At 26.6% G+C, this 13,808-nt stretch overlaps 1 protein-coding gene across 2 annotated transcripts in view; it reads left to right on the top strand.

The window, feature by feature from the left end:
- LOC128997259 (crustapain-like) overlaps positions 1-13,629 on the top strand; it is a 133,218-nt gene extending 119,589 nt beyond the window's left edge. For both annotated transcript variants that reach the window (XM_054422874.1, XM_054422873.1), the window contains 3 exons: positions 386-554; positions 12,409-12,638; positions 13,297-13,629. In XM_054422874.1, the coding sequence (XP_054278849.1) occupies positions 386-554; positions 12,409-12,617 (378 nt within the window). In that variant the 3' untranslated portion in view covers positions 12,618-12,638; positions 13,297-13,629. The remainder of the gene's footprint in view (positions 1-385; positions 555-12,408; positions 12,639-13,296) is intronic.
- Positions 13,630-13,808: the final 179 nt, after the last annotated feature.

Below are 13,808 nucleotides of genomic sequence, written 5' to 3'. Positions count from 1 at the left end.
TTAGTCTTATTTGTGTTTAAAAAAGAAATGTTCAGAAACCAAATTTATATGGTTTTATTCAACTTAAAAGTATGCTACATTTTAAATGAGAGAATTAACACAAAACTGTAAACATTACATACCTAAACAAAAACAATCTTAAATAAAACACCTGATGAAATATTTGACAGTACAATAGAAATCACATAAAATAACATTCACTCCATCTTTTTTTAATGTAATCTCTTAATGTAATCTAGGCAGGAGGCCTTCGGACTCCGGTAGAACGGCGCATGTACATTGGTTAAGTTGGCTCCCAGCCAAAAAATACCTTTAGTTTTTTACCACTATGTACGATGTAGGAATATTGGATATTAGGTATATTAATCTAACCTTAACTTTTCAGGTAGGTGATTGCAGATACAATGCTACGAACATTGGAGCCACTATCTCAGGCTTTCAAAATTTGTATAATAATCCTACTGACCTGAATTTGCTACGTGATGTGGCTCATCATGGACCTATGACTGCCGTCATCGTTACAAACGACATCGCTTTCCAGCTGTACAAGAGTGGTAACGTTAATCATAACACACTACTACAAATAATCATTATTCTTTTGTATTCGTCTATCGTGTGTTATTGCATTCTTATTGGCCATTTTTTTTACTCAAAAGATGTCTCAGTATTTCACCAAAAGAAAGCAGTGACAATCCTTCTAACACTATAAACAAACATTGATGGAAATAAACATAAAGTGAAGTTACATTTCCAATGCTCAACCCAAGTCAATGAGCCGTAGTAGGGTGCGCCCTCCTTGCCCCTCCCTTATTTGATAAAAAAGACTATGTGGTTCATTCAAGAAACTTAAAATATTACTTAAAACAAGGTCTAGAATTAAAAAGAGTAAATCGAGTAATAGCATTTTATCAAGATAACTATATGGAAAAAAATATATATAAAACTGAACACAAAATTAAGAGCTCAATCAAAATCAGACTTTGAAAAAGACTTCTTTAAGTTAATGAACAATTCCGTATTTGGCAAAACAATGGGAAATGTAAGGAATAGATGTAATATAAAATTAGGTGATGAAGAATATTCATTAAAACAAGCTAAAAAAACCAAACTTAAAAACGTATAGTATATTTAATAAAAATTATATTGCTTCACATTTGATTAAAGAACAAGTTAAATTTGATAAACTAATATATGTTGGATTTTCAGTTTTAGAATTATCAAAATTATTAATGTATGAATTTTACTATAATAAGCTAAAGAAATATGATCCAAATGCAAAATTATTATATATGGACACTGATAGTTATTTTGTGTAATTAAAGAAAGATCCTTATAAAATTATTAAAGAAAATTAAATGAGTTTGATACAAGTGATTATAAAAAAGATCATGAGTGTTACACTGGAAAAAATAAAAAACTAATTGGTAAATTTAAAGATGAGCTAAATGGTGAAATACTAGAAGAATATTGTGGATTAAGATGAAAATTATATAGTTATGAATTTAACAAAAAAAATCCTGTAAAATGTAAAGGTATCAAGAAAAGTGTTGTAAATAAGACAATTAATATGAGTGATTTTAAGAAGTGCTTGTTTGATGATATAGAACAATATAGAACAATGACATGTATTAGAAGTTATAAAGACGAATTGTATACTATTAGAATAAACAAATTAGCTTTGAGTAATAATGATGATAAAAGATTTGTATGTGAAAATAGAATTGATAAATTACCTTGGGGACATAAAAATATAATTTAAACATAAATAAATGTAAATAATAATCATACCAAAAGAATTAATTAATAATGAAAAAGATATAAAAATATTTAAATTTGATAGTAAACAATCAAACAATTATTTAGTTTAAGTATTAAAACAAAATTATTATTATTATTACCATGGAAGATTTGATAATATTAGAAATCGAAATATAGTTATACAATTTATTAAAAAAATGTTTAAAGAAAATGATCAAAATGTACTTAAATGTTAATGAACTGTTTATTTTTAAAGATGAAATTTTTAATTTTTCTTCAAATTATAATGCTAATAGATTTTTTTGTTTATATTCACCTGATCTTCTAATTGAAGCAAAACTTCTTTAACGACCCAGACTTGCAATTTTTTTTAGCAAATTTCATTTTTGATTTCATAATTAATTAATATAAACCTGATTCATTAATAAAATTGTATTTTTTTTATTTTTAAAGGTATCTGATGGATACCTTTAGAATTTAATGTCTCTAAATTAATTTTATTATCATTATCAACATTTTTATAATTAATTGCTTGTTTAGAATTTTCATATTCTAATATATTACAAATATCTTTAGCTTTAAACCATGGATTATTTTGTTTATCAAATAGAATTAATACATTTTTATTTTTAAATATAAAATTATTAAATAAATCAATAGTTGTTATCATTATTTTAAACATAAGAAATTTAATTAAAGTATGAATACTAATTGTTAACTGTTACATAATTTTTTTTAATATTTTCTATGAGCATCTCTTCTGAATAATTTGTATAAATATCAAAATAATTTCTATAATTACTAATTTAATTTTTATAAACGTTTTTAATTTTATTGTATAAATTGATTGAATTTGGATTGTATGACAAATATAATATTACTTCAGATTTTTTTTAATATTCTCCTAATTTATCTAGTTTTTTGTTAAAAGACCTTCTTTGACATTTACATATCATTATATAAACATAATATTTGTATTCATAAGGTTTATTTGATTTAAGTAAAAAAAAAATATTAAAAAAATTATGTAACAGTTAAAAATTAGTATTCATACTTTAATTAAATTTCTTATGTTTAAAATAATGATAACAACTATTGATTTATTTAATAATTTTATATTTAAAAATAAAAATGTATTAATTCTATTTGATAAACAAAATAATCCATGGTTTAAAGCTAAAGATATTTGTAATATATTAGAATATGAAAATTCTAAACAAGCAATTAATTATAAAAATGTTGATAATGATAATAAAATTATTTAGAGACCTTAAATTCTAAAGGTATCTATCAGATACCTTTAAAAATGAAAAAAATACAATTTTATTAATGAATCAGGTTTATATTAATTAATTATGAAATAAAAAATGAAATTTGCTAAAAAATTGCAAGATTGGGTTGTTAAAGAAGTTTTGCCTTCAATTACAAGATCAGGTGAATATAAACAAAAAATCAATTAACATTATAATTTGAAGAAAAATTAAAAATTTCATCTTTAATAATAAACAATTCTTTAACAGTTAAGTACATTTTGATCATTTTCTCTTAACATTTCTTTAATATATTGTATAACTATATTTCGATTTCTAATATTATCAAATCTTCCATGGTAATAATAATAATAATTTTGTTTTAATACTTAAACTAAATAATTGTTTGATTGTTTACTATCAAATTTAAATATTTTTATATCTTTTTCATTAATAATTAATTCTTTTGGTATGATTATTATTTACATTTATTTATGTTTAAATTATATTTTTATGCCCCCAAGTTAATGTATCAATTCTATTTTCACATACAAATATTTTATCATCCTTATTACTCAAAGCTAATTTGTTTATTCTAATAGTATACAATTCATGTTTATAACTTCTAATACATGTCATTGTTCTATATTGTTCTATATCATCAAACAAGCACTTCTTAAAATCACTCATATTAATTGTCTTTTTTACAACACTTTTCTTGATACCTTTACATTTTACAGGATTTTTATTGTTAAATTCATAACTATATAATTTTTATCTTAATCCATAATATTCTTCTAGTATTTCACCATTTAGCTCATCTTTAAATTTACCAATTAGTTTTTTTATTTTTTCCAGTGTAACACTCATGATCTTTTTTTATAATCACTTGTATCAAACTCATTTATATTTTCTTTAATAATTTTATAAGGATCTTTCTCTAATTCCACAAAATAACTATCAGTGTCCATATATAATAATTTTGAATTTGGATCATATTTCTTTAGCTTATCATAGTAAAATTCATACATTAATAACTTTGATAATTCTAAAACTGAAAATCCAACATATATTAGTTTATCAAATTTAACTTGTTCTTTAATCAAATGTGAAGCAATATAATTTTTATTAAATATACTATACGTTTTAAAGTTTGGTTTTTTTAGCTTGTTTTAATGAATATTCTTCATCACCTAATTTTATATTACATCTATTCCTTACATTCCCATTGTTTTGCCAAATACGGAATTATTCATTAACTTAAAGAAGTCTTTTTCAAAGTCTGATTTTGATTGAGCTCTTAATTTTGTGTTCAGTTTTATATATTTTTCCATATAGTTATCTTGATCAAATGCTATTACTCGATTTACTCTTTTTAATTCTAGACCTTGTTTTAAGTAATATTTTAAGTTTCTTGAATGAACCACATAGTCTTTTTTATCAAATAAAGTAGTACATTACTTGTTATTATAATGTTCAGGAGCCAAAGGTAAGTCTGTATGTTTATCATGCAATTATTTTGGATATTCTAAATCAAGATCTAATATATAACCATAATCACCATTTTCATCTAATTCTAATATAGTTTCTTTCTATTCATCATTTATATATACATTTGGATTCATCCATTTAATATCTTTATATGGTAGTTTTTGACTTAAGACCCATCCATATAAATTGTTTGCATCTACATATAACATATAATTTTCAGGTTTATCAGAATCATAATTTTTAGTATATCTGTTATTTTATTTACAATATCTTGTAACACATTGAGAAATTCCACCTCTTATACCTTTTTCAATCATTGAATACATATCATAATCGCTTATCAATTCTAATTCTATTTTTTTTTTATTTTAACATAGAGTCCCATGCTAATGATGGTGATTTTAAATAATATGCAGGATCTAATTGATAGTTCTTTAAACAAACTGATCTAAAATTTTCAATATATCAGCTAATAGCATCACATCTTGAATATTGTACAAATTAGAATAATGTCCTAATGTTTTAACTTTTAATTTGTTCCAAACTTTTATATAGTATTTATAATCATCATCACTAATATTTTCATCAGTTAAAGAACTATAAAACTGTGCTTTATCTAATATTTTATCATAATTTAATTTTTCAATATCATCTATAAACTCATAAGGAAATAAATATACCTTTAGAAGATAATATTTCAAATGTTTCATCATCTTTTTCAATTACAGTATATCAATGTTCTTTATAAATTTAGTCAAGTGTTTAAATTATTTTAGATTTTTAGCTAACTTGTCAATTGATGAGGTCATAAATCTAAACTATCTACAAATGAGAATTTTACAAATTTTCTAGGTTTATCATCTTCAAATTTATAACCATATCCTGAATTAACTGAATAATTGATATATTTTTCATCAGTATTTGCTATTAAATCAATTTTACCATATTTTTTAGCTATTTCTTTAATAAACAAATGTGTATCATAGTTTGAACTATTATGACAAAACACAGGTATATTTTTTGGAAATTTTAGATTTAAGTTACAACTCAAATGTGCTGCGCCTCTAAATGTTCCTGTTAAATGACAGTGATCTCTTACTTTTCGTCTTGTGTCATTATCAAAACCACTAGTTTCACAAATATGACAAACACTTGCTTTATGATATTCAATTTCTTCATTTTTATTTACACTCATAGGCTTTTTGTTTTTTGAATTATATTTTTTAGGCTATATACTTCGAAATCTCACCTTAGTATTCAAATAATTTATTTGGTAAATTTTTCAACTCTTCATCTGTTTTTGCTCTATAACAAATTGGTTTATACATTTTATTAGTCACTCTAGAAACTAAATAAATTGTGAATCCATAAGGTATATGTTTTTGAATTTAATTTGTATATGAGTTGCTTGGATTATTTTCACAAGTATTAAACTTTTTCAGAATGCTTTCAAAATCCATATAAATTACATAAGGATGTTAAAGTTTTTTATAATAATTTTTAAATTTAACAGTTTCACCAGGAAATGGCATAATTGGTCGACAAGGTTCAAGAGATTTACAAATTATTGAATGATTATTCAAATCACTATTTTTATAAAAATGTGTCAGACATCGTCTACAAAATATTTAGTTTATGACCATTTTTTGAAACTTGGTTAGAAACTAATTTACTTAAATCAGTTATTAATATATAATGTGAGTTGTCACCATCTTTATAGTACAACAAATCAATGTCTAATTTTGCATCATAATTTACAGATATTTGTAATGGAACAATCTTTTCATCTTCATCAATTCTATAAACATTAATTGACATGGATGGATAGTTATATTTAGGATCAAATTATCTTTTTTTAAACAATTTTATATCTTTTAACGTTATTGGATAATCAAAACCTTTAAAAATTTCATCATTTATATAACTCTGATACTGTTGAATTCGTTCAGAATCTCTTTTTGGTCTATCAATTACACATCTATTCGCATAAATAAAACAGTATTCATCTTTATTAAAAAAAAAATATACAACACTTTTTGTTTTTAATTTCATTTGGCAACTCAATATATGAACCAGCATTTAATGAATTATTTTTATTCAATTTTAGATTTAATTCTAAAAATCTATTTAATGACCAACCACTACCTTTTGATGGTCGATTTAAATTTTCTCTTAATATCAACTTTTTGAACTGATCATCGATAAATTCATCAATATTTAAGATATCTGAACTCCTAAGAGCATAATACATTGTACTTGTTTGATCTTCACCATTAACCAATTTTCTTTTATATTCACATGTTAAAGCTAATTATTGTCCTTTTTTATTTTTAAATTCTTGTTTTTCAATCAATTTTTTAACTTCACTTCTTTGTGATTCTAAGTAATCAGATATATCTAGATCATTATTTGCATTTGTTAGAATATATTCTTGAAAATAGCTTTTTAATGAAGTAGCTTCCTGAATATTTATCACATTTTCTTTTAGAATAGGTTTATTTTTAAAATAATCATTTAATAATCCAATCAGTTCTTTTCTAGTTTTATCTACAATTTTTATATTATTTTAAACAGCCAAATTTTGAATAAATTTCAATGATCTATATTTTAAATTATTAGGATTTTGTTTAATTTTATTTAGTATTTTAATCAGTTCATTTCTTATTAAATGTGTAGAAACAGATAGTTTGTTAGCAATTTCTTTTAATTTTTCTTTATTAAATAATAAATAGTTTGCTGGATCGTATAACTGTTTGATCTGTTTTAATTCATCAATTTATTTTGTTTCATAATCATAAACATTATTATTTTTACACCAGTCTTTTAACTTTTTAGTTCCATTTTCATATTTTATTTTGTTTTCTAAATGTTTCTTTGAATTATTATAATGTTTTGAATAGTTTGTAGAATATATATTTGTAATGCAATAAGCGCATAAAATATTTTTACTTTGTCGTTCCATTTATTAGAGGAAAATTTTTGCAAAACAACTTTTCAATAAAATGAGCAATGAACTAATTACTAGTCAATTTATATTTTCTAGAGGTTTTTTTTTTTCAATAAAATCAGCAATCAACTAATTACTAGTCAATTTATATTTTCTAGCTTGTTTTTTCAATATTTTTAAGATTGAAAAAATTTTTAAGATTTTTAAGACTGATCAATTATCAAGAGTCAATTAAAATTTTCTAGAGTATTTTTTCAATATTTTCAAGATATCAGTTATTAAGAGTAGGTTTAAAATTTCTAGAGTATTTTTTCAATAAAATCAGCAGTCGACTAATTGTTGATTAATTTAAATATTCTAGAGTATTTTTTTCAATATTTTCAAGGTATCAGTTATTAAGATTCAATTTAAAACTTCTAGAGTATTTTTTTTCAATATTTTCAAGATATCAGTTATTAAAAGTCGACTAGTGTACCTGTTGCTCGAAATCGAGCAATTGTCAAGTACCGGTATTATAAAGAAGTTAATTTGAAACTACAGTAATAACAGTCATAATTTTCGATGAGTTTAAAAGACCCGACTAAATGCTTATGTAGCTAATTAAAATACTTACGCTATTTAATAGCGCTTTGAAATAATAAATAAACGCTTCTTGTAAAAATATTTAGCATTTCATGGTCCCGGGCTTATTTTTGTGTGTTTTCTACAAATGATTCCCGACTTAAAGCTGTTACCAGTAAACATTTCTTGCATATATTTATTTGATCTGACTTTAGGTAGGTTTACTTTACCACTGTGACAACATGATCTGTATATTTTTCATGGTTTTTTTTACTTCCAAAATAAGTTGCTTAGCATAACTGGCAAAAATGATTCATCTCCCCAAGTGATTGTGTTCCTGGATTCCTTACTGTCAGATCAAGTCTCTCTCCTACTCTTCTCATAACCATAAGATTTCCTATTAATTGTCTCCTCCTCGTGTGTTCAATATTTCTTCTTAAGAGTCAAGAAATTTTCTGTTCTTCCAACAAAACTGATTAACTGTTTAGATTTTGTTTATGACCTCCTAAATATTACAAACATCAATATTTACTCCCAAAACTCTGATGAGTTTATTTTTATATACAGCTGTTTTTTTCTTTTCAATGTAATTCTTATGGGAAAAATGCAACTTTTGAGAGCGTCTCGTGCCCTTAAGGGTTAGAGATTTTGAATTCAAAAACCTTTATGCAAAACTACAAATTGAGACGAATCATTTGACACCTCAAACGTTAAAATCGGTCCAGAAATAACGGAGGAGTTTTGTTCACAAAAAACAGCCCTCACGTATTAATATAAGAGATTAAAAATATCTAGAGTATTTTTTCAATAAAATCAACTAAATTATCAACTAATTATTGATTAATTTAAATATTCTAAAGTATTATTTCAATATTTTCTAAAAACAACTCTTTAGAATATTAACAATAGCAAAACTTTTTAAACTAGCAAAATGTCTAATAATATTATTAAATTATTTATTTAGTGATATTTTTATTATGAATATTAGTTTTTAAATGTCTTAAATAGTTATTGACCCATTTAATATTTCTTCCACACTCACATAATTGTGGTTTTAAAAACATATCTCTATTACATTCAATACAAATTGCTAACTTTTAATCCTTACTACAATTCGAGTTATAAAAATTTACTATATCTTTAATTTCTTTACAATTTAAACACTCTTTTTGATTTCTTTCAATTACTTTAATAATTCCTACTTTAATAATTACTTTAAATAAGTAAGTTCTATATAATTTATCACATTCCTTACAGTAATAATATAATCCATCTTTTGCCGATTTTCTTTTTGAAAACTCTGATACATCTTTTAACAATTTACATCTTAAACATTTCTTCTCCATTTATTATAAAGGAAAAATAAGTAATACAATTGAATTAATTTTAAATCATATTAATGACAGTTAAAAAACTTAAACTCTACTGAAACCCCCTTTTTTATATAAAAATGTAATGCAAATTTAATTTATTTTAGTAAACTTTTGATTATTCAACAACAGTTTTCTAAAGTTTATTTGAAATTTTATTAATAAATAAATGCAAATTCAACAAAACTTCGATGGATTTTAAAGGAAGATTAAGTATATTTTAATTAATAGAACAAACAATTTCTTTCTGTCAAAAACAGAGAATTTACATTGGTTTTCTGAACTCGTACTTTTTGCGCTAGGATCGGCACATTACTATCTACTTATCTACATATCGTTCTATTGTATAAAAATTTAATACAGATTTTAAAACACAAAAATCAACCGCAGACAATTTAGTTATGACATCATTTAGTTTAATTTAAGCATAAGTGTGACAAAACACAATTACTAAATTAATTAACCTAAATGTAAATAGTCAATGTGAGGTGCAAGTTATGTTACGTAAATTAAACACTGTCAAGCAGTTGCTTACGTACACACTTAAGCACACCTTAAGTTCGCTTGAAAATCGTCCGATTTGAACAACTTATAGCTTAAATGAAAGCCGGCATTTCACTGAAGGTTCTTAGACCAAATTATATATAGGATTATATAATTTTAACTGGTGAACTACATCTTAAATTGAGGTAAGAATCCAAAAATTAATCAAATTATGTTTTTTAGTCGAGTAGGCTAATAGGCATACAATAGTTCGTTTAACTCGAAATAGAGAAACCAAATTTAACTCCCATAAGAATTACATGGGGAACAAATTTCGTTTAGGTATAAGCCGAGTGGGATAGTAAATAAATATATGCCGATGCTTGATGGCAAATCTGTGCGTTCATACCTTCAATTTGAGACCTCAGTCTTGAAAATTGGTCGGGTAGAAGAGACAAACGAACTCGGAAAAGAGAAACCAAATTTAACTCCCATAAGAAATACATGGGGAGCAAATTTTGTTTACGTATAAGCCGAGTTGGATTATAGATAAATATATACCGATGCTTGGTGGCAAATCTGTACGTGCATATATTCAATTTGAGACCTCAATTATGAAAATTGGTCCTGTAGAAGAGTCAAACGAGCTCGGAAAAGAGAAACCAAATTTAACTCCCATAAGATATACATGGTGAGCAAATTTCATTTACGTATAAGCCGAGTGAGATTATAGATAAATATATACCGATGCTTGGTGGCAAATCTGTACGTGCATATATTCAATTTGAGACCTCAATCATGAAAATTGGTCGGGTAGAAGAACCAAACGAACTCGGAAAAGAAAAACCAAATTTAACTCCCATAAGATATACATGGGGAGCAAATTTCATTTACGTATAAGCCGAGTGAGATTATAGATAAACATATGCCGATGCTTCATTGCAAATCTGTGCGTGCTTACCTTCAATTTGAGACCTCAATCATGAAAATTGGTCGGGTAGAAGAACCAAACGAACTCGGAAAAGAAAAACCAAATTTAACCCCCATAAGAAATACATGGGGAGCAAATTTTGTTTACGTATAAGCCGAGTGGAATTATAGATAAATATATGCCGATGCTTGATGACAAATCTGTGCGTGCTTACCTTACATTTGAGACCTCAATCATGAATATCGGTCGGGTAGAAGAGCCAAACAAACTCGGAAAAGAAAACCTAAATATTTTTAATATACAAGATTACTCATAAGGTTAACATGGGAAACTCCAGAGCCACTGGGATGGAGCCCGAAAGGACTTTTGAGATAAGAATGCGTCTATATGTCAATCGGGAATGTGAGCTATCATCGCACCAAATTTGATGAACAACATAATGCGGCTATGAGTGGGAAACATTCGTAGAAAACACTAAAAAATATCAGCTTTTGAAATAGGATAAGATATTTAAAAGAAATGTTGATTACATCAAACTGGTATGTACATCTTGAGTTTTGTTATAATCTTGTAGTCGCCTCTTTTAAGTTAATCGGAAATCATGACTGTTATTATTTTTAAAATAACGCCAGTTATACTTCGTAATTACTCGAATTCGAGCAACAGGTACACCAGTATATTTTATAGCCTCTGGTTCTTAAAATTGATATTAAATATGGTATAGGTTTTTTTTGGTACCTAATCCTTAATCATAACAATTTTAATGATTACCGTAAAGCCAAATAAAAACAATGTTTTGCGTTTTTAAGTATAGTCTAAGCTTGGAGTTGAACGAACATTATATTCTATTTATTTTCGATGCCACTCAATTATTAATCACTGACAAATAGGGGGAGGGTACAATTCCAGGGGTGTCCAAATTCACCCCGTACACTGACCCATTCTGGATGGTAAAAAAAATGTTTAAAATAAACGTGAGTTCTAACTGAAGTGGGTACAATTTCAGTCTATGTAGTTTTGTAGATGGAAATGGATTTTATCGAACCACTCGTGCATAACGATATCAAAGTTTTATGTTGGGGTACAGTTTCAGCCTATACACGCCGTTTTGGTCGAGAAAATGAGACGTCATCGTGACGTCACTTACCTTGCGGGGGTACAATTCCAGGGGGTACAATTCCGCCAACTCTTTCTCTCAAACAGTGCGTCGTTCTTGAACCCTTCCTCCATGGTTTGTAGTTTTCTTAGGTAGGGCTGTGAGCCACCCTCCGCCTCTGACCATTGGAACATGCTTCAAATTTGGTTCGTTTGGGTGCAAGAACGGGTGACGTGATCCAGACAAAAAATAAAAGTTATGATTTACTTGTGTTATGCATACCGGCCAATCGTTTGACAGAAGGAAAGATGCAGACAGTGATTAACTCCCTCTAGCGACTGGCCAAAGGTTTTAAGCCCGGGTCAGTCCCAGATACAAGAAGGGTCAGAAGACAGCTAAGCTTTTCATACAGACTACAGCAGTGGCCCAAGCTTTTCTATCTTGAATACTACAATTATAGCTAGCTCTTTCCTAGCTTCTAGTTTTTTTTCACCATTGAATCTGTAATGTTATGGTTTTAGGAGTATACACGAATCCTAATTGTAATTCGTATTATTACAACCAAGCAGTGTTGGTTGTCGGGTACGGAACTGCCAAGAAGGGAGGAGACTTCTGGTTGGTGAAGAACTCCTGGGGCACCTCCTGGGGAATGAGGGGATACATTATGATGGCCAGGAACCACAGGAGCATGTGCGGTATTGCAGGACAAGTCTACATAGTCTACAGTTAAGCCGTGACTTTATGGTCCATGGTCAGCTCAAAATAGTTAATTTGTTTTTATTTAGTTAAATATAACTAATTACTGAAGCAATTGCTTTACAGTGTGTTTCAACAACACCCTCTTCATAATGTCTAACTTGCCAGGGATTGTTCTAGTTTTAATAATTTGCAATATCGTTATGTAGTTTTGGCCTCATCATTCATCAGTTGCCTTTTTTAAACAAATTACTTTATGTTTGTTGAAATATATTAGTTTTGTTGTTTTGAAGTAATTAATATAAGATACGCCCAATAACACTTAAAACATAATATATTTACGCCTATACTGTTAACTTACCAAGACGGTAAATATACATAATATGAAATATAATAAAAATAAATATAATTTGATTTATTTTATTTACATGCTTCAATACAGTTTAAACACCATTTACATTGAAGCAGTTCATGCACTTGGGTTTCTTCTTGTCTTTTCACTTCACGTTTACTTACACTTTCATGCCAAGCAACAAAATGTTCAATAACTATAACAACAATGTATATATATTTTAAAAATATTTACAGTGATAAATTATATAAATATAAAAATACTGAGTAGTAAAAATAAATAGAACAACGAAAAAATAGATAGATTAACATTTACTGATTTATTAATACTGTTTTTAATTTTAATTTGAAATTGTTTTCAGAGAAAATGTCAATATTATTGGACTTTTTTACTACGAAATTGTAGCCTTTCATTAATCGATAGAGGGGTGAAGAGGCATTGGCAGTGGTGTGGCTGTAGGGCAACGAAAAGAGATGTTTGTTTCTACTATTGTAATCATCGGCAAATAGAAGTGAATTTGAATTTAAAATACAGTCACTTAGATCATTAATTAGTATTGTAAAAAGACAAGGCCCTAGATTCAAACCCTGGGGAACTCCAGATTGGACATTAAATACAGCAGAGGAAAATTCATGATAGAAAACAAATTGCTTCCTATTCACATTGTAAGATTTGAAAAAATGCAATAAATTATTTGACATGCCATACCAATGCAGTTTCTGCAACAAAATTGAATGGTCAACCTTATCAAACTCTTTGGCCAGATCAAGAAACAAAGTGTCTGTCTGAGCCCCAGCGACCAGTGGAAACGTAAATAGTAAAATTTAATAAATTTGTGTTTGACTTACCTTCCTGGGACAAACCCATGCTGGT

The sequence above is a fragment of the Macrosteles quadrilineatus genome, unplaced genomic scaffold (genome assembly GCF_028750875.1).
Source record: "Macrosteles quadrilineatus isolate MER2022 unplaced genomic scaffold, UCM_ALF_1.0 Scaffold_6__1_contigs__length_79288215, whole genome shotgun sequence".
Taxonomy (NCBI): domain Eukaryota; kingdom Metazoa; phylum Arthropoda; class Insecta; order Hemiptera; family Cicadellidae; genus Macrosteles; species Macrosteles quadrilineatus.
This window is presented reverse-complemented; position numbering and strand designations above follow the sequence as displayed.